This window comes from Dryobates pubescens, chromosome Z (genome assembly GCF_014839835.1).
Source record: "Dryobates pubescens isolate bDryPub1 chromosome Z, bDryPub1.pri, whole genome shotgun sequence".
Lineage (NCBI taxonomy): Eukaryota > Metazoa > Chordata > Aves > Piciformes > Picidae > Dryobates > Dryobates pubescens.
In genome coordinates this window covers 20408365-20428625 of record NC_071657.1, presented here as the reverse complement: position 1 = coordinate 20428625, position 20261 = coordinate 20408365, and the positions used below count along the sequence as shown (strand labels likewise).

Below are 20261 nucleotides of genomic sequence, written 5' to 3'. Positions count from 1 at the left end.
CCCCACCATTTGGACTGGTTATAGACTGAATCAGTCTGATCTGGAACAGGGTTGAGCTCCAGAGCATCTGCAGTGTGAAGCCTTCTGTGTCCTGCAAAGTGATTTCAAGTGAGAATGGACAGTGGATGTATGATGTATATTGTTTGATGCTAATTGATGCTGGGCATGACACAGATGGTATAGAGTAAGGTGTGGAGAATATCATGGGTTAAGTTGAATCTGCTGATACTCAATTCTGTGCTGCTGTTATGCCAGCTTCAATGTGCTGGCTGGAGCAAAGTATTATGGGGCTTGAAGTTCAGATAGTAATATGAGAGGCTTCTGTGGCAGTGCACCCAAAACCCCTCCTCCCTTCACTTCCCTGCCCCTCACCCCCAACTCTCAAAGATGGGATGGGGGGAAACAGAGCAACTGAGATTAAGGGAGCCAGAGGAGTGATACCCCCACCTCCCAGGCCTGTGGACTGGAGGCAAAAAGAGGAATCCCCACATTGTAAGTAATTGATATATTCCTAAAGTCTCCAGGAAATTTCTGCCTTTTGTTAGTGAGGCAATTTACTGCTTTTGGATCTAGCTTTTCCAAATACTATTCTCAAACCCTACTGTAAAGATATTCTCAACCTTTATAATCTTCTGTAACTTTTGTATATATAGTTACATGGGAGGAGAAGCCTAATTAACAAATAATTTATCAACCTTTATTTGCAACAGCTTCCCATTCCAGTTGCTGCTTTTGCGTTCTGGGTTTTTGGGTGTTGTCTTTTTCCCATGGGAATGGCAGCAAGATGAGCAGGAGCTGCATAGTTTGCTGTATGCTTTTCTGCTTTATGCTGCACTTTTTCTGCATATAGGCTAATCTAAGGTAATTGTGCATCATGTTACCGCATTTAAACTAAACTCTTTAACTCAACTCTTTATCTCAATTGGAGGGGTTTTTTTTGGCATATATTACTTTCCCTGACACAACCATCCTCTCATTGGGTCGTCTAGGTATGTCTCAATGACAGTTCTTAAAAAACAAGCACCTACACAGTAGTAAAATGTATCTAGTCCTCAGTGGCAGTCAACACATTTTAAGCAAATAATTCCCCCAAATACTGGTCAGAAGCACTCATCAGACATGAAGGTTTTCAAACCTGAGCAGATTAACTGTGAAAATGAGAAGGAGCTGCAGAGGAATTGGGCAGTCTGAATGGCAGGCACTCAACCAGCCTGTTACAGCCGGGACCAATGCCCGTGGGCGCATTTCAAGATTTTCATGAAGCTTTCTACGTAGCTGTAGAAAACCGTGACTTGAGCTTGACGGTGGCCCTTGAATGCATCTAATATTGTCGTTACCAGAGGAACAGAACTGGGCCGGAGAACTGTAATGGGTCTGTTAAGTAATGCACCGATACCGGGGATCGCTGTGCGCCGACATTCGACTCCAGCTTCCTCTTACCGGCAACTGAGAGCACGGCAAGACTCGGGAAGGACGGCAGAGGCCTAAGACAGCTTGCTCACTCCCCTCTCCCAGCTCGCCGCTACCCATAGCGAAAGGTGCAACAAACCATTTGCCGTTAGCGGCGCCACCATCCCCCCACCGCTGGGTGGGAGGCAGCTCGGAGCCGACCGTGCAGTGGCCAACAAAGGAGGACGGAGAACGAGTTGTGTCATTCTCCTCCTCACGGCGGATGCGAGGAAGGGATGGCAGGCATTGCCTTCCCGCCACCCGCCGCTGAAAGGCGGCCTTATCCCCAGGTGCCGCTGGGCGCTCCCCCGGCAGTGCTGGGGTGGTACGGGCCGGTGGGGGCGGTGCTCTGCCCGTGACACGGGCGGCACTTCCCACCCTCCCGGGTGCGCGGGGGCGGAGCGCGGCGTTCTGGTGGCGGCGAGCGACGCTGGGTGGTGGGTGGGAGCTCTTTCGGTGCGGACCGTGTGCACGGTGGCCCGCGGTGCTACGTTGCCGGCAGCGCTGTAGCCAACGGGCGGGGAAGGGGGTGTCAGACTCCGTCGCCGCTTGCCGGCAGCGAAGAGGAACGCAGCGGTCAGTGAGGAAGCTGGAAGAGGAGGAGGAAGGAGGAGGAAGGAGGGAGGGGAGCGAGACCAGCGGCACCAGCGGCTGTCGGTCGGCCCCGCAGCGCTGCCGCCGCCACTTCGCTGTTCGGCGCTAGCCTGCCTGGGAACCTGATCCGCTCCCGGAAACTCAGCTTGGCTCTCGCGGCGGCAGGCTCTCCTCCCCGGCGCAGCGTGCTGGGGGTGGGGGGGCAAGTTCCAACACTTCTCCGAAGACTTGGGTCTGCCCAGCGCCGAGGGCGGAGGCGTCTGTGGTCCCCGCCGCCCGAGGCGGCGAGAGAACTTTACACTCCGAGCGCGGGGAGGCGAGTAGGGCCCGGGAGCAGCGGCCGCGGTGAGGCCAGGAGACAGCGGATATGAAGCTGAGCCGTCAGTTCACAGTATTTGGTAGTGCGGTCTTCTGCGTGGTGATTTTCTCCTTGTACCTGATGCTGGACCGCGGCCACTTCGACCATCCGAAGAGCCCTCGGCGGGAGGGCACCTTCCCCAAGGTGAGAGGGGTAGCAGGCGGGGCGCGGCGGGCGGGCTATCGTCTGGGCTGCCGGGGAGGCGCTGGAGGGCCGGGCGGCGGTGCTGCTGCTGGGCCCTCTCTATAGGGGGTGTCTGAACGCCGAGAGGGCGGGCAGGGCAGCTCGCCCGCTTCGGGCCGACCAAGGTGGCGGCTGAGCGTGCCGCCTGAGCGGCACGCCTGTGGGCGCCGCTGCTGTCGGTGCGGGGCTGCCGGCAGCAGCGGGCTCTGCCCACCCAGCCGAGACGGCGGCTGGGAGGGGCGGCTCACTGGGAGCTCGCCCCAGGCCGGTAGGTCCATGGCCTGCGTTGCGGCTTCACCCCGGAGGCCGTCCTCCATCGGAGCAGGGGCAACAGCAGAAGGGGTAGTACAGGGCTTCCTCCGCACTGTGTAAAGTGGTGCAAAGGATAGGTAGGCGCTAACAAGGGAAACAGACAACCGGAGGGTAGACCTCAGTTATGGCATCAACAGGTACGTTTAGAGAAATGCTGACACTCCTGCTCCCCCCCTCCCCTTTCCCCCCCTCCCCCCCTCCCCTTTGCCCCCCCTCCCCTTTGCCCCCCCCTCCCCCCCTCCCCTTTGCCCCCCCCTTTGCCCCCCCCTCCCCTTTGCCCCCCTCCCCTTTCCTCCCTCCCCCCTCCCCTTTCCTCCCTCCCCCCTCCCCTTTCCTCCCTCCCCCTCCCCTTTCCTCCCTCCCTCCCTCCCTCCCCTTTCCTCCCTCCCTCCCTCCCTCCCCTTTCCTCCCTCCCTCCCTCCCTCCCCTTTCCTCCCTCCCTCCCTCCTCCCCTTTCCTCCCTCCCTCCCTCCCTCCCCTTTCCTCCCTCCCTCCCTCCCTCCCCTTTCCTCCCTCCCTCCCTCCTCCCTCCCCTTTCCTCCCTCCCTCCCTCCCTCCCCTTTCCTCCCTCCCTCCCTCCCTCCCTCCCCTTTCCTCCCTCCCTCCCTCCCTCTCTCCCCTTTCCTCCCTCCCTCCCTGCCCTTTCCTCCCTCCTTTCCCTCCCCTTTCCTCCCTCCTTTCCCTCCCCTTTCCTCCCTCCTTTCCCTCCCCTTTCCTCCCTCCTTTCCCTCCCCTTTCCTCCCTCCCTCCCTCCCTCCCCTTTCCTCCCTCCCTCCCTCCCTCCCTCCCCTTTCCTCCCTCCCTCCCTCCCTCCCCTTTCCTCCCTCCCTCCTTCCCTCCCCTTTCCTCCCTCCCTCCCTCCCTCCCCTTTCCTCCCTCCCTCCCTCCCTCCCCTTTCCTCCCTCCCTCCCTCCCTCCCTCCCCTTTCCTCCCTCCCTCCCTCCCTCCCCTTTCCTCCCTCCCTCCCTCCCTCCCTCCCCTTTCCTCCCTCCCTCCCTCCCTCCCCTTTCCTCCCTCCCTCCCTCCCTCCCCTTTCCTCCCTCCCTCCCTCCCTCCCTCCCCTTTCCTCCCTCCCTCCCTCCCTCCCCTTTCCTCCCTCCCTCCCTCCCTCCCCTTTCCTCCCTCCCCTTTCCTCCCTCCCTCCCTCCCTCCCCTTTCCTCCCTCCTTCCTCTCTGTGCCTTGCTTTGGAGACAACTGGCTGATGCTGCATTATGTGGTTAAAGGAAGTAGTCTTTAGTTACTCACTTTTTGTGCTATCTCTGTGCAAGAGAAATTTCAAAGCTGTGTATTGTGGTAGTGTTCTAATAAAAACTGTGCAACCATGACAAGAAAATAGTGAGCATACTGTATGCCATGCAGGATGCTACTGTATATTCTACTTCATTTTCTTATAAAATACATATTAAAAAATGTAGAAAGTAAAGTTATAGTTTATTTATGCTTGTAACTTTTTTGGTACATGGCTGTTTTTTAGTATGTCACAGGCTTCAAGTGAATAGATGAATTAAAAAATCTTACTTAAAAAGATAAATTCTCTCTGATAGAATCACCTTTTTTTAATGCAAAAATAATAGTTGATACCATTTTGTTAACAGCAAAAATGAAAACCGTGACAAATAGAGTTCAGATCTGTTCTGCCTTTATTTCTTCAGGCTGCAGTTCAGAGGTCAGCCACTAGTTTTTGCAGGAACTATGAAACAAGCTTAGGAGAAGAAAGCAAGACAAGGCCGGCTACAGCAGCTGTGTCTGTTCAAGATATAACTCCAGCAGGAGAGTAATGCCACGTGTGACACTTGTAACAGTTAAGTAGAAGTGTTGCTTTAGTCGTATGATCAGCATCTTAAATGAGGAAATCTCTTCATGTGTTTGTATCACCAATTGAGTTTAATCCAGATGATGTATAGAACAGAAAAGCTCATATGTGTGTGGTGGTTTTTTTTGAATGTCAGATTTTGGATTGAAATAGTTGAGTGAGCGTGGAAGATTTATTAGACTGTTTTGTCTTCTACTGCCAAGTGTCTGGCAGTTGAAATTTCTGTCTTTGTCCTACAGTGTACTACTAGTCTGTAGCGTAATGTGGTCTTCTCTCTTGTGACCAAGGTTTTAGTACCTTTAATTTGTTACTACACCACCTCCTTCTGCATCGTCAAATCAGACACAGACAAACATTTCTTCTTCTGTCCTACTCCCCTTGCTGTTCTGGAACAATCTGTCAGTGTTACTCCTTGTGCCTTTTCAGAATTTTAAGTTTGAGGGCTGCTGATTCTCACTGTAGAATTATCTGTTTATCACTGTTTTGGACCTTCCTTTGGATAAACAATTACCTTTCCCTTTCTTACTGCATTATACTTTGAAAAAGTTACAGACAGAATTGATTCGATGTTCGATTTCCTTTTCCTGCCTGTAAGGTAGAAATTTTTTCACATTGCAAGTGAGAAACCTCTGCCACCTAGCACATGCTTTCAGAGCCATGTAACATCAGTTTGAAGTAAATGCAAAAGGTGAAGAGTGGAATTGAAGCCACCAAAGATATTTGAAAAGAATAGCTTTATTCCTACCTCTGTGGACAAAAAGTTGTTTGTGTCAGTGTGGTGTTGCCAGAGCTCAGTGCTCTGTGAGTGAAACTTCAAGGTGTTTTCATTTGTGAAAAAGCAGTAGATTATCTTGTCTGTAGATTGAAAAACACATCCTCTTTCCTAATGGACAAAGATCAGATTTTTAATTTTTGCTTTTAGAAAGGAACTGAGACTGTTTAATTTCTGCCAGGATTTGACTTGGAAATTTTTAGCTGGCAGTGACTGCCTCCAGTTACCTGAAGTGTTATGGTACCTAATACCAGTGTAATCAAAAGTTACCCTTCTGGATATTGCTTTCCACACTGGGATGCCCACTAGTTGTTCAAGGATGCCAGCAGATATGCCTTGCAGAAATAATTTTTGGATGACGTCTTCCAAGGTGGGTGAATGTCCACATGGAGATGCTTTTACATGCTCTGTAGCCAATTTTAGACGTCTTCCACTGCTGTGCTGACAGCACTTGCATGTTCAGGCTTGGGAGGCAGTGATGACAACATTTCTTTTCTGGTGTTTGTTTTGAAAAAGCTGGCATCAGCAGTCAGTTTTACAGTGAGTGTTATCTGCCTATTTATGCTAAGGTAGCAACTATGGTAAGGTTGAGCTAAAGTAATATATAACCTTGTTGTCATTGGTGTATTTAAATCATATCAGACAACCTGCCATAGAACTGGAGTTCCTGTTAATTTTGGGAAGACAAGGTACCTGTAATGCATGGAAATGAAGACTTACTGGACCTTTCTCTGTGATTTGTGCATCTATCTTTACAGATCCTACTTGGTTCTCTGATGTATGTTATTCGTACAATACCCAGATCACAAGCTCTGTCTTTCTGAGCCTCATCCTAGCCTTAGGACTTGAGATGTGTCTCTGGATATGTGTGTCCTGTCTCAGGCTATGAATAATGTTGCAACATAGTGCAAAAATGACTTTGAGGTGGAGCAGTAGCTTTAGGTTAACTTAAAAAGTTATTGTTGTACCAGGTGTCAAGTACAGATCATTACATATAGTGGAAAAATAGCTGAGTATATTGATTTTGTCTCAGAGAAATCTTGTGTGGCTGTGCAGTGGAGATGAATTCAGAGTGATGGTTAGTCCTGTGCCATCTCTTGTGCAGCCATTGCATTTGTAGGCTGCGTTAATAACTACTTATTAAAAACTGTATTCATATAAAGTCTAAAGTAAAATAAGTCCTTAGGCAATTTATCTTGGAGAACCTGTGACTGTGTACTTATGAATACCAAATACTGATAAGCCCATATGAATGTATTTTGGACTCAAAGAGAAAAAAATAAACCATTAGCCTAACATGGCTTGTTTTCTCAACTAGCTTTAACTTGGCTTAGAACAGATCCATAACTATTTGTTTACAGAAAACTGTAGATTTTTTTTTTATTCTAAATGTTGCTGTTTACATACCTCAGCATACAAGGCACACATTAAAAATTAGTTTGTGTCTTACTTCAGGTAGTCTTCACCCAAGGGTTTATTTTCAGTGACTTATGCCTGAGCAAGATGAAACAGCAACACTGCACAGTGTCCTCTCAGTACCACTTGGCCAAATACGTTATCACAGGAGGGTGGAGCAATAATAGGAAGAAGGACCAAATTCTTGTCAGAAACACAAGTGGTTCTCTGAATCTGTTTGCAAGGCCCTTGTTAACTACACTGAGGCAGTACTTCTGCTGTAAGGAAGCACTACCTTCAGTCAGTCTCTATTCCCTATTAAGTGGCTGTGACTACAGTGTATCCATGACCCAGTTCTGTGCAGCACAAACTTCCTCCAGTGTGGGTGAGTCTGTTTTGAAATAGCTCCTGATATGCTGTAAACACCTATTCCACCTAGTTTTTCTAGGTTCCTTTCCACAGTGAAGTAGCTGAAATCAATGTCTTTCATGGACTCTAAATACATGTTTTGTTGCTGTTCTTAGTAATCAGTGTATTTTAATGAGCTCATTTGCAAGCTTTCACACCTATGCTGTTATACAAGGACCCTGGCTTACGTATGCAGAAGTATTGGAAGCAGCATGATTTCAGGAAATTATTTAGGAAGTGTTTGTTTTACTGTGAGATATTAATAGTGGCAATTAAGGTTGTACACAATCTTGAAGTTGTAGTTTTTCTAGTTCTGACCGCTGAAAATTTGTGGACACTGTGACTTTTAGTAGTATTCTTAATGAGTTGCCCATTTGAGAATATCGAATATTGAATGAAGAAGTCTACAGGAGGAGTAATAAGTTTTCTGAATTTGAAACACCTTGAGTTATGTAAAAAAACAAACAAACAAAACCTTATTAATAACACTTAGTAAGTTCATGATCTAAAAGCCTTTGAGTGTCATGGACATGATCTTGAGTTTAAGATAACCAAGGATTTAATCTGCTGAATTTCTAGTATGTTGTAAAGATGGTGGAGCCTTCTTTGTGAACATAATTACAGGTCAGTAAAAATTCTTTATACTACTTAAGGTGTCATTTGTCTTTTTGTTTCAGGTTTTGTGTAAGGTTTTGCTTAGGCAGTAGTCAAGCAGAAGCTAATAGCCTTCTTCAGTTACAGTTTTTTAAATCTTGTGCACAATGTCAAGTGAACTGCATCTGTCCTAAAAGTGTAAAATACGTATATATATTTATATATACACACCTGTAAATGAGCACTTTGTTCTGCTACCCAGAGTCAGTGCCTAACTTACGCTGTATAAACGAAATGGAGAAAGTTTCCTATTTTGGTCTTGCCCTTTTATCTGTCTGAAGAAGTAGTTTAGTTATTTTAAGTTCTGGCTTGTTAAAATAAAAAAAAATGTTATTAAAAGGCTTATATGCTTAATGGCGCATAAACTGTTTCAGTTTTGTACTGCTGGCCATTGAAATAAAAACTTGGTGTAGTGCAGAGGGGGTAGAATCAAAAAGGAAACGAACCTGAAACATATCAGCCAATAGTGAATATCTTTCATATTACAGACTTTAAGTAGGGAATAGTTCTTTCTGCTATGTACAGTGTGTGGATAGGAGAAACTGTCTGTTGGGAGAAACTGTCCTCTACTTCAGAATAAAGTGGCTTGACTTCCCTGCTTGTGCTGGGTGGCAGCATGCTGCTTTCTGAAGGGAGTTCTTACTCAGATCATATTGGTGTCAGGAGAAAATGGAGGACAAGCAGAGGGCAGTGGGAAAGCAAACTGATTTGGAGTTTTGGGGGCATGAAAACTGTTGAAACTACTTACTAAAGACTAAGTAACTCTTTGTGTAGCTGGCTCATGGGGTAGTGGCTAGGTTGCTCAGTGCAGCTAGCAGGGGTGGACAGGTTTTGTTCCAAATGCGAGCAGGGTTTGCTGATCTGTGCTGTTCTTAAATGGTTAAATTTTGTTGGTTAAGTCCAGCTATGTATAACCATGGTGATAGTGAACAGATGCACTGCTCATGTGATGCTGTTTTTCTACTAATGCAGCTGTACCTACTTTTAGTACTGTTTGGTTTATTTGCCACTTCGCACTACTTGTAGAAATAGTTCTTTTGCTGTGGAGTGACAGCAGGGTTGACTTTCTTGCTTTTTAATTAGAACTTTATTCACACAGTCTTAATATATGAAGGCAGAAATAAAATAAATCATCATAAACTTCTTAACTGGTTGTGTGGGCCAGGTGATTCATGTAATTTTACATTGCATTTCCTTATGTTAAAACAAGTGTGTAGATTAACAGAGCACCATTTAATGATGTTCCTTTGGACTACATCTGTATGCAGTGTACCTCTGATTTTCTGTGCAATTAGGGCTCAAAGTGTTGGATCAGCAGTGGGGTTTTTTTGGAGAATACTTGATGCTGGAAAGTTAGAGGGAGATCTGGTGATGTTTGTGAATTGTTCAGCTAGCCAAATTTTCCTGTCCAGTATGTACAAAGCATGTAGGCTACAAAATGTCAGGCACAGCTGTTTAGGGTAAAATTGATATATCACTGTTGTGGTAGTTTCAGGCCCAGCTGCAGCAGAGCTTCATGTGGCAGCTTGCACAACTGCCCGACTTCCCACCCCTCACTCCTTCTCCAGCTAGGATGGGAAACAGAAACTGAGTGTAAAACGTAATACTCCTGGGCTGAGGTAAGAAGAGTTTAATAGAACGATACAGAGGAAAAATGAACAGCAGGAATGTCATCAAAAGTAAAGAAGTTATAAGAAGTTATAAAGAAGTTAAACCTCAGTAATATAAAATGCAACATGCTCACCCTAAGCCCATGATGGCCAGCACCTGCCATTTGTTTAGCGGACATGTTGAGCATGATGTTTATGGAACAGAATACCCCATTGGATGGTTCCTAACTCAGGACATGTACTAAAAAATGCAATAAATAACATCTACCCCTTCTCCCACCAAATATGTGAAAAACATTCAAACTTATTTTAAAACAAAATATTATTGGAATGTATTTTAGTAACAGGACTTATATATTTTATTTTTTAATTAGACCTCCTTAGTGGTGTTGTAACATGCCTCTAATCTTTTTTATTAGTATATCAACATCTGTTACTAACAATCAAGATAAAACACTTTTAGAATGACTTCACTGTTTTGTACTTCACGTTTGAGGTTGGGCAGTGTAAGCCTTCCTCTAAAAATGTTGAAATTTAATTTAGTTTATTTTTCTTCAAGAGTTAGAATTTTTTCTAAATTTAACTCGTATTTCAAAATGGTTTTGAGTATTACATTCTAGGCATTGCCTAGTATTAAGTTTAAGTTAACAAAAAAAGGAGTGCAATGAAAATAGACAAAAATTAGCTTTTTGCATAATTTAGAAAAACGTGAAAATTTCAACTTGAGAATGAATTACTGACATTTTTATGCAGAATTAAAACTGGGGTCCATTTCTAGTTTGTGATGCTGTTATTTAATAAAGTTAGCTTCATGGCTGAAGCATTTTGCAACAGAAGTTAAAGTCTTTAAAATCTCAAAAAGATTTGATTGCCTGTCGTTTTTAACTTGGGTACTGCGTGAGGTCATAGTTACACATTCTTAACTGTAGCATTTTATTTTGTGTTTTGCATTCAATTTGAGTTGGTACATGGTGTATTTAAATATTTAGAAGACAGATGTGATGCATCTCATAATCTTCAGAGAAGAAATAAGGATTGTCTTTATTAATGTTCTGTTAAGTTTCGTGATGGGAGGCCTTTGTAAGGATTTAGTTTTCCAGATAACATATTATGTATCTCCAAAGCTAAAGTAACGTAATTATAGAAATATCTGCTGTTCAAAGTCTTAAGTAGGCTTGAACCCTTTAGTTTAGAAGTAAATTTTTGCTGAAGTATATAGCAATGAATAATTTATTGTTGTTCAATGATAATTGAGAACAAATGGCAATTTCCTATGAGACTCCATTCCTGGAGACATTCAAGTTCAGGCTTGATGTGGCTCAGAGCAGCCTGATGTAGTTGGGGATGTATGATATAGGAAGGAAGGAAGGAAGTTAGTTTAGAAAGAGAAGTGTTTTGTCACATAATAAATAGTAACTTGGTTGTGGTGGTGAGAGACAGTTCAGTTCTCCCCCACACAAAAAGAAACCACAGCTAACTCAGTCGGAGGAGCAAAATGGAGAAGACCTATATTTACAAGCAGGCTGAGATGCAGGTGAATACATACATAATACACAGTATTTACAATATATACAGAAATATATAGCAAAGAACGTAACACAGAAACAGTATCACAGTATAACTGAGGTTGGAAGAGACCCCAAGGATCATCAAGTCCAGCCTGTCTTGACAGACCTCACGACTAGACCATGGCACCAAGTGCCACGTCCAATCTCCTCCTGAACACCTCCAGGGACGGTGACTCCACCACCTCCCTGGGCAGTCTATTCCAATGACAAATGACTCGCTCGGTGAAGAACTTTCTCCTCATTTTGAGTCTAAACCTCCCCTGGTGCAGCTTGAGACTGTGTCCCCTTGTTCTGGTGCTGGTTGCCTGGGAGAAGAGACCAACCCCTTCCTGGCTACAACCACCTTTCAGGTAGTTGTAGAGGGCTATGAGGTCACCTCTGATCCCTCTCTTCTCCAGGCTAAACAATCCCAGCTCCCTCAGCCTCTCCTCATAGGGCTTGTGCTCGAGACCTCTCACCAGCCTTGTTGCCCTTCTCTGGACACGTTCAAGTGTCTCGATGTCCTTCTTAAACTGAGGGGCCCAGAACTGGACACAGGACTCAAGGTGTGGCCTAATCAATGCACAGTACAGGGGCACAATGACCTCCCTGCTCCTGCTGGCCACACTATTCCTGATACAGGCCAGGATGCCATTGGCCTTCTTGGCCACCTGGGCACACTGCTGGCTCATGTTTAGACAGCTGTCAGTCAGCACCCCCAGGTCCCTCTCTGTTTGGGAGCTCTCCAGCCACTCCGACCCCAGCCTGTAGCTCTGCATGGGGTTGTTGTGGCCAATGTGCAGCACCCGGCACTTGGACTTGTTAAATGCCATGCCATTGGACTCTGCCCATCTGTCCAGTTAGTCGAGGTCCCTCTGCAGGGCCTTTCTACCCTCTAACTGACCAATATCTGTTCCTAACTAGATGTCATCTGCAAACTTGCTGATGACTGACTCAATCCCCTCACCCAGATCATCAGTGAAGATGTTAAAGAGGATGGGGCCCAGCACTGATCCCTGGGGGACGCCACTGGTGACTGGCCACCAGCTGGATGTGGCACCATTCACCACCACTCTCTGGGCTCGGCCCTCCAGCCAGTTCCTAACCCAGCACAGAGTGTTGCTGTCCAAGCCACGAGCTGACAGCTTAGCCAGCAGTTTACTGTGGGGGACGATGTCAAAGGCCTTGCTCAAGTCCAGGTAGACCACATCCACAGCCTTCCCCACAGTCGGGTCACCTGATCATAGAAGGATATCAGGTTGGTGAGGCAGGACCTGCTCTTCCTAAATCCATGATGGCTGGACCTGAGCCCTTGGCCATCCTTCAGGTGCGCAGTTATTGTCACCAAGATAATCTGTTCCATAGTTTTCCCTGGCACTGAGGTCAGGCTAACAGGCCTGTAGTTTCCAGGTTCCTCCATCTGACCCCTCTTGTGGATGGGGATCACACTGGCCAGTTTCCAGTCATGTGGGACCTCTCCAGTGAGCCAGGACTGTTGAAAAAAGATGAAGAGCGGCTTGGCCAGTTCATCTGCCAGCTCTCTCAGCACCCTAGGATGGATCCCATCTGGTCCCATGGACTTGTGAGTGTCCAAGTGGCTCAGCAGGTCCCGAACTAATTCCTCATGGATTTCCAGGGCATCACACTGCTCCCTGACCCCAGTCACCGAGCTCAGGAGGCCACACATCCTGGACTCCTACCTTGCTGTTAAATATTGAGGCAAAGAAGGTGTTCAGGACCTCAGCCTTTTCCTCATCTTCAGTCACTGTGTTCCCCTCCAGGTCCAGTAAGGAGTGGAGGTTCTTCTTGCCCTTCTTTTTAGTGTTGATATATTTGTAAAAATGCTTTTTATTGTCTTTAACAGAGGTGGACAGCTTCAGTTCTAACTGGGCCTTAGCCTCTCTAATTTTATTCCTACATAATCTAACCACTTCCTTGAACATACCTCGAGAAGCCTTCCCCTCCTTCCAAAGGTGATACAGCCTCTTTTTTCCCCTTAAATCCTCCAGGAGCTGCTTGCTCATCCAGGCCGGTCGCCTTCCCCGCCGGCTCAGCTTTCGGCACATGGGAACTGCCAGTTCCTGTGCCTTCAAGAGCTCCTGTTTGAAGTAGGTCCAACCCTCCTGGACCCCTCAGTTCATGAGGGTTGGTACCCAGGGAACTTCACAAATAAGTTTCTTAAACAGGCTGAAGTTTGCCCTCCGGAAGTCCAAGGTGAAGGTTCTGTTGGTACTCCTCCCTTATCTCCCTGCATACTGAAAACTTCACTATCTCGTGGTCACTGCACCCTAGGCAGCCTCCCACGATCACATCTCCCACCAGCCCTTCTCTATTGGAGAACAGCAGGTCAAGCAGAGCCTGTCCCCTGGTAGGCTCGCTTAACAGCTGCATCAGGAAGCAGTCCTCTGTTCGCTCCAGGAGTCTTCTGGACTGCCTCCTCTCTGCTGAATTAAGTTCCCAGCAGATATCTGGCAGGTTGAAGTCCCCCACGAGGACAAGATCTGATGATCTTGAAACAGCCTCCAGTTGTTTGTAGAATAATTCATCAGCCTCCTCATCCTGGTTGGGTGGTCTATAACAGACTCCAATCAGGATGTCAGATTTGTTGGGCTGCCCTCTGATTTTAACCCACAGGCTCTCAATTCCCTCATCTTCCACCTCATGTTCTGTTGCAGAAAGTATCTCCCTAATATACAAAGCCACCCCTCCTCCTCTTCTCCCTCGCCTATCCCTCCTAAAGAGCCTGTAACCCCCCAGTGTAGCACTCCAATTGTGCGTGTTGTCCCACCAAGTTTCTGAGATGGCAACTACATCGTAGTCGCCCTGGTGGACCCTTCCCTCCTCCTAGGAGGGTCCCCCCAAAGTACCCCCTTCTACCCCTTCCTCCCTTTTTTTTTACCAAAAAGGGTTAGAGAGATAAAAGGTAATTATTAAGGAGGAAATTCTGTTAGCTCAAAGCATAGGCAAGAATTAGTTTCTTACCTCGTTAGTTGAAGGTTAGCACCTGCCAGCACAGACAGAAGACAGCTGTTCAGAGAGACTGAGACAGACTGAACTGAGATTCAAACTGAACTAAAGCTAAAATTTAAAGTTGCATTCTACCAATCTACCAATGAAATTCACTTAGAATCATCTTTGTTTTCATTATTATGCCTAAACATTCAGCCAGAGGTTTCCAGTAACTGCCCCTTTCTTAAAGTCACAGCCTCAAACAGTCACAGTCCACCCCTTTCTAAACAATTTCATTGGCTGTTTGTACTGTCCATCCAATCTAAAACAATATTTACAGTTTTTAAGTAAAGTTCATAGTCCATTCTGGCTATCCTCAGATGTAGATGATTCAGAAGTCCAAGAAAATCAGGAAACAAGAAAATGGAAAACAGTTTGTCTCTTTGCAGACGAAGTGAAGAAAAGGGAAACAGGAACACAGGGACTCTCATTTGACTCGGGGCTCTCAGGGTTTGTGCACCATAGATTCCTCATGGATTCTTCCTTTGGGCGCGATGTAGCTGTACAACAGTCTGAAATTAAACTCTTTCAGCTAAAGTTAGATTTCTTTGTGGAATACACTGAATTTCACCATTCTCCTGCATCACCCAATAAGTGTGACCAGGACCTTCAGCTGAAACCACCCCTCGGACAGGTTTAGCCTCTCCTGAGGGCGAAAATACCCAAACAGTTTTACCTAACAGGTTCTTTTCTCTAACAACAGGAAGTCTATCACCTTCTACTTTCTGTAGCATACCTGAATGAGCTGATCCAGCTCGATTCACTGAACCTCTACTATTTACCAGCCAGGTTGCTTGTCCTAAATGTATTCCCAGTTTTTCAAAGATCCACCCCCCCATGGCTTTAAGAGTGGTCTTCAACAAACCGTTGTAGCGTTCAATCTTCCTGCAGCTGGTGCATAGTATGGAATGTGGAGAATCCACTCAATACCGTGCTCTTTTGCCCAGCTCTTTACAAGATTGTTTTTGAAATGAGTTCTGTTGTCTGACTCAATCCTCTCTGGAGGATTCTCCAGACCGAGAATGGTGTTGCATGCAGTTGCATGTGGAACTGCATGAATTTCCAACCATCCAGTGTTTGCCTCTACCATAGTAAGCACGTATTGCTTACCAGAACGAGAACATGGTAGAGTGATGTAGTCAATCTGCCAAGCTTCACCAAACATGTACTTGGACCATCTGTCACCATACAGTAAGGGCTTAATTTGCTTTGCCTGGTTAATAGCAGCACAAATGTCACAGTCATGGATGACTTGTGTGATAGCATCCATGGAAATGTCTATGGATCTGTCATGAGCCCACTCATTGGTTGCATCTCTGCCTTGATGTCCTGATGAATCGTGAGCCCACCGAGCTAAGAATATCTCACCTTGGTGTTTCCAGTCGAGATCAAGATCAGAGTCCTTGCCTACTTGAGAAACTCTTGCAGCTAAATCTGCCTGATGGTTGTGTTGCTGTTCCTCAGTAGCTTTGCTCTTAGGAATGTGAGCATCAATGTGTCTCACCTTCACTGGAATTCTCCCGATTCGATCAGCAATGTCCTGCCATAGGTCAGCTGCCCAAATAGGCTTTCCTTTTCTCTGCCAGCCATTCTTTTTCCAGTCCTTTAGCCAACCCCACAGAGCATTGGCTACCATCCCTGAGTTGGTGTAGAGATAAAGCTTTGGCCATCTCTCACGTTCAGCTACATCGAGAGCTAGTTGGACTGCTTTTACCTCTGCGAAAATCTCTGACTGGATTCTCCTTCTCCATCCTTTGCTTCTGCAACTCGGCGTGTTGGACTCCACACTGCAGACTTCCACCTTCACTTGCTCCTGACAAGATGACAGGAACCGTCTGTGAACAAAGCATATTTCTTTTCATCATCAGAAAGGTCATTATAAGGAGGAGCTTCCTCAGCATGAGTTACTCTCTCCTCTGGAGGTTTAGTACAGTTGGTATCTTCAGGCCAACTTGAGATCACCTCCACCAGACCAGGTCTTTCAAGATTTCCCATTCGAGCTCTCTGTGTTATCAGAGCCATCTACTTAGACCAGGTGGAAACTGTAGCATGATGTGGTGTGGAACCTTTGCCTTTGAACATCCAATTCAAAACTGGCAATCTGGGAGCTAAGAGAAGTTGTGATTCAGTTCCAATTACTTCAGAAGCTGCTTTCACTCCTTCATAGGCATCTAGAATCTCTCTCTCTGTTGGAGTATAATTAGCCTGTGAACCTCTGTAAGCTTCACTCCAGAAACCAAGAGGTTGTCCATGTGTCTCACCTGGAGCACTTTGCCACAAGCACCAGGTAGGACCTTTGTCACTTGCAGCCGTGTACAAAATGTTCTTTATGTCTGGACCATCTCGGACAGGTCCCAGACCCACTGCTTGAACTACCTCTTGTTTTATCTGGTCAAAGTGTGCTTGTTGTTCAGGTCCCCAGTGGAAACTGTTCCTCTTTCGAGTCACATCATACAGAGGTTTCACAATGTGACTGTATCCAGGAATGTGCAGTCTCCAAAATCCCACTATCCCCAAGAAACGTAGAGTTTCTCGCTTGTTCGTGGGATTTGCCATGGTAGAGACTCTATTTACCACATCCACTGGAATGTGTTGGCGTCCATCCTTCCACCACACTCCCAGAAACTGGATCTCTCTGGTAGGTCCTTTCACCTTAGAATACGTAGAATACATGGAATAAACCAGGTTGGAAGAGACCTTCAAGATCATCGTGTCCAACCCATCAACCAATCCAACCCACCTAAAAACTAACCCATGGCACCAAGCACCCCATCAAGTCTTCTCCTGAAAACCTCCAGTGATGGCGACTCCACCACCTCCCCCAGCAGCCCATTCCAATGGGCAATCACTCTGTGTAGAACTTTTTCCTAACATCCAACCTAAACCTCCCCTGGCACAGCCTGAGACTGTGTCCTCTTGTTCTGGTACTGGTTGCCTGGGAGAAGAGACCAATATCTGCCTGTCCACAACCTCCCTTCAGGTAGTTATAGAGAGTAATAAGGTCACCCCTGAGCCTCCTCTTCTCCAGGCTAAGCAACCCCAACTCCCTCAGCCTCTCTTCATAGGGCTTGTGCTCCAAGCCCCTCACCAACCTTGTCACCCTTCTCTGGACTCGTTCCAGCAAGTCAACATCCTTCCTAAACTGAGGGGCCCAGAACTGGACACAGTACTCAAGGTGCGGCCTGCCCAGCGCAGTGTACAGGGGCAGAATGACCTCCCTGCTCCTGCTGGCCACACTGTTCCTGATGCAGGCCAGGATGCCATTGGCCGCCTGGACACACTGCAGGCTCATGTTCAGCATACCATCCACCAGTACCCCAGGTCCCTCTCTGCCTGGCTGTTCTCCAGCCACTCTGACCCCAGCCTGTAGCTCTGCATGGGGTTGCTGTGGCCAATGTGCAGAACCCGGCACTTGGATGTGTTAAATCTCATGCCGTTGGACTCTGCCCATCTGTCCAGCCTGTCGAGGTCCCTCTGCAGAGCCTCTCTACCCTCCAGCAGATCAACTCCTGCCCCCAGCTTGGTGTCATCCATAAATTTACTGATGATGGACTCAATGCCCTCATCCAGATCATCAATAAAGATGTTAAAGAGCATGGGGCCCAGTACTGATCCCTGGGGCACACCACCTTGTCTCGCTTGATGACAAAAGCTGCATTCAGAAGAATGTCAATTGTTTTGTTACCTTTCCCGAAGACTTCTTCAGCAGTTTTACCCCAGATGATGATACCATTGATGAACTGGATGTGTTCTGGAGCACCACCTTTCCTCAGAGCATCATGGATCACCTTATGACAGATGCTGGAGCTGTGGATCCAGCCCATTGACAATCTGTTGAAAGTGTACTGGATTCCTCTTCTTGTGAAAGCAAACTGGGGCCTGCATTCCTCTGCTATGGGAATAGAGAAAAATGCATTAGCGATGTCTATGGTAGCATACCATTTGGCCTCTTTGGATTCCAGCTCATACTGGAGTTCCATCATGTCTGGTACTGCTGCACTCATAGGTGGTGTTACTTCGTTCAGAGCACAGAAGTCGACTGTCAGACACCAGTCTCCGTTCTGCTTTCGCACAGGCCACACTGGACTGTTGAAAGGTGACTCAGTTTTGCTGATGACTTTCTGACTCTCCAACTGACAAATCAGATTCTGAATGGGCAACAAAGAGTCATGGTTGGTTCTGTATTGTCTGTGATGCACAGTCTGAGAAGCAACTGGCAATTTAATGTCCTTTATCTTCCGTTGTCCCACAACTGCAGATTCATCAGAGAGCGCAGGTCTGACAGACAGCTTCAGTTTTTGTCCATCAGTTTCTACAGAAGCTACTACAAAAGCCCATTTGTAACCTTTAGGGTCTTTGAAACGCCCTTCTCTCAGAAAATCAATTCCCAAAATACAAGGTGCATCAGGTCCGGTCACAACTGTATGCTTCTTCCACTGTTTTCCAGTTAAACTTGCATCAGCCTCCACCTTACTTAACTCTTGAGATCCACCAGTGACTCCCAGAATAGTTATAGGCTCTGATCCCTGATAATTTGATGGCATGGTGCACTGAGCTCCTGTGTCAACCAAGGCCCTGTACTTCCGAAAGTGTGAAGTGCCAGGCCACTGGATGTACACATCCCAATAGATTCTGTTATCTCTGTTATCTTTTTCCTCCCCCTGGCGGGAGGCAGGGCACCCCTAGTTATGGGGAATATGCCTACATGTGCAGTGAGCACAGTGTGCAGTGTTAGAACTGGAGCCACTGTTGGAGCTATTAGAGTTTTCCTGGGGAACTGTGGAGGTAACAGCTACGCTTCTGGTATTGCTACCTTGGGTTCTGCCACTTTGCAGTTCCCTCAGTCTCCTGAAAAGATTAGGAGTTGGTTGACCATCCCATCCCATCCCATTCTGCCCCTGTACACTGCACTGGTTAGGCCGCACCTCGAGTACTGTGTCCAGTTCTGGGCCCCTCAGTTTAGGAAGGATGTTGACTTGCTGGAACGAGTCCAGAGAAGAGCAACAAAGTTGGTGAGGGGTTTGGAACATAAGCCCTACGAGGAGAGGCTGAGGGAGCTGGGGTTGCTTAGCCTGGAGAAGAGGAGACTGAGGGGTGACCTTATTACTCTCTACAACTACCTGAAGGGAGGTTGTAGACAGACGGATGTTGGTCTCTTCTCCCAGGCAAGCAGTACCAGAACAAGAGGACACAGTCTCAGGCTGCGCCAGGGGAGATACAGGCTGGATGTTAGAAAAAAGTTCTATACAGAAAGAGTGATTGCACATTGGAATGGGCTGCCTGGGGAGGTGGTGGAGTCGCCATCACTGGAGGTTTTTAGGAGAAGACTTGACGGGGTACTTGGTGCTGTGGTTTAGTTGCTTGGGCGGAGTTGGATTGGTTGATGGGTTGGACGCGATGATCTTGAAGGTCTCTTCCAACCTGGTTTATTCTATGTATTCTATGTATTCTATGTATCTGTTCATGTTCTCACCAAACTGATCATGCATTAGGGCAGACATCCTGGTTGGAGTATGTTATAGACCACCCAACCAGAAGGATGATGTCGACGAAGCATTCTATAGACAGCTTAAGGCTGTCTCAAGATCTCCTGACTTTGTCCTTATGGGCAACTTCAACCTGCCTGACATCTGCTGGGATCTCAACACAGCAGAGAGGAGACAGTCTAGGAGGTTCTTAGACTGCGTGGAGGACAGCTTCTTATCCCAGGTGCTGCGTGAGCCTACCAGGGGCAAGGCTATGCTTGACCTCCTCTTCACCAACAGGGAAGGGCTGGTGGGTGATGTGGTGGTCGGAGGCTGTTTAGGGGCCAGCGACCATGAGATAATTGAATTTTCGGTATTTGGTCAAACTAAGAGGGGCAGCAAGAAGACCTCCACTCAGGACTTCCGGAGGGTGGACTTCGGGTTGCTCAAGGAAATAATTCAGAGGTTTCCTTGGGAGAAAGCCCTTAAAAATAAAGGGGTCCAGGAGGGCTGGACCTGCTTCAAGAAAGAACTGATGAAGGCTCAGGAACAGGCTGTGCCAATGTGCCAGAAGAGGAGCTGCTGGGGCAGACGGCCAGCCTGGTTGTGTAATGAACTTCTACGAGAACTAAGGGAAAAAAAGAGGGTGTATCATCTTTGGAAGAAAAGTGAGGCAACTCATGGAATGTTT

General features: G+C 46.9%; 1 protein-coding gene across 2 annotated transcripts in view; it reads left to right on the top strand.

The window, feature by feature from the left end:
• Nucleotides 1-2093: 2093 nt before the first annotated feature.
• MAN2A1 (mannosidase alpha class 2A member 1) overlaps nt 2094-20261 on the top strand; it is a 175475-nt gene continuing 157307 nt past the window's right edge. The window contains exon 1 of one of the 2 annotated variants that reach the window (XM_054178004.1): nt 2094-2545. In XM_054178004.1, the coding sequence (XP_054033979.1) occupies nt 2411-2545 (135 nt within the window). In that variant the 5' untranslated portion in view covers nt 2094-2410. Of the gene's footprint in view, nt 2546-7238; nt 7263-20261 lie in introns of those variants that run through there. The other variant, XM_054178005.1, reaches the window with a different exon arrangement.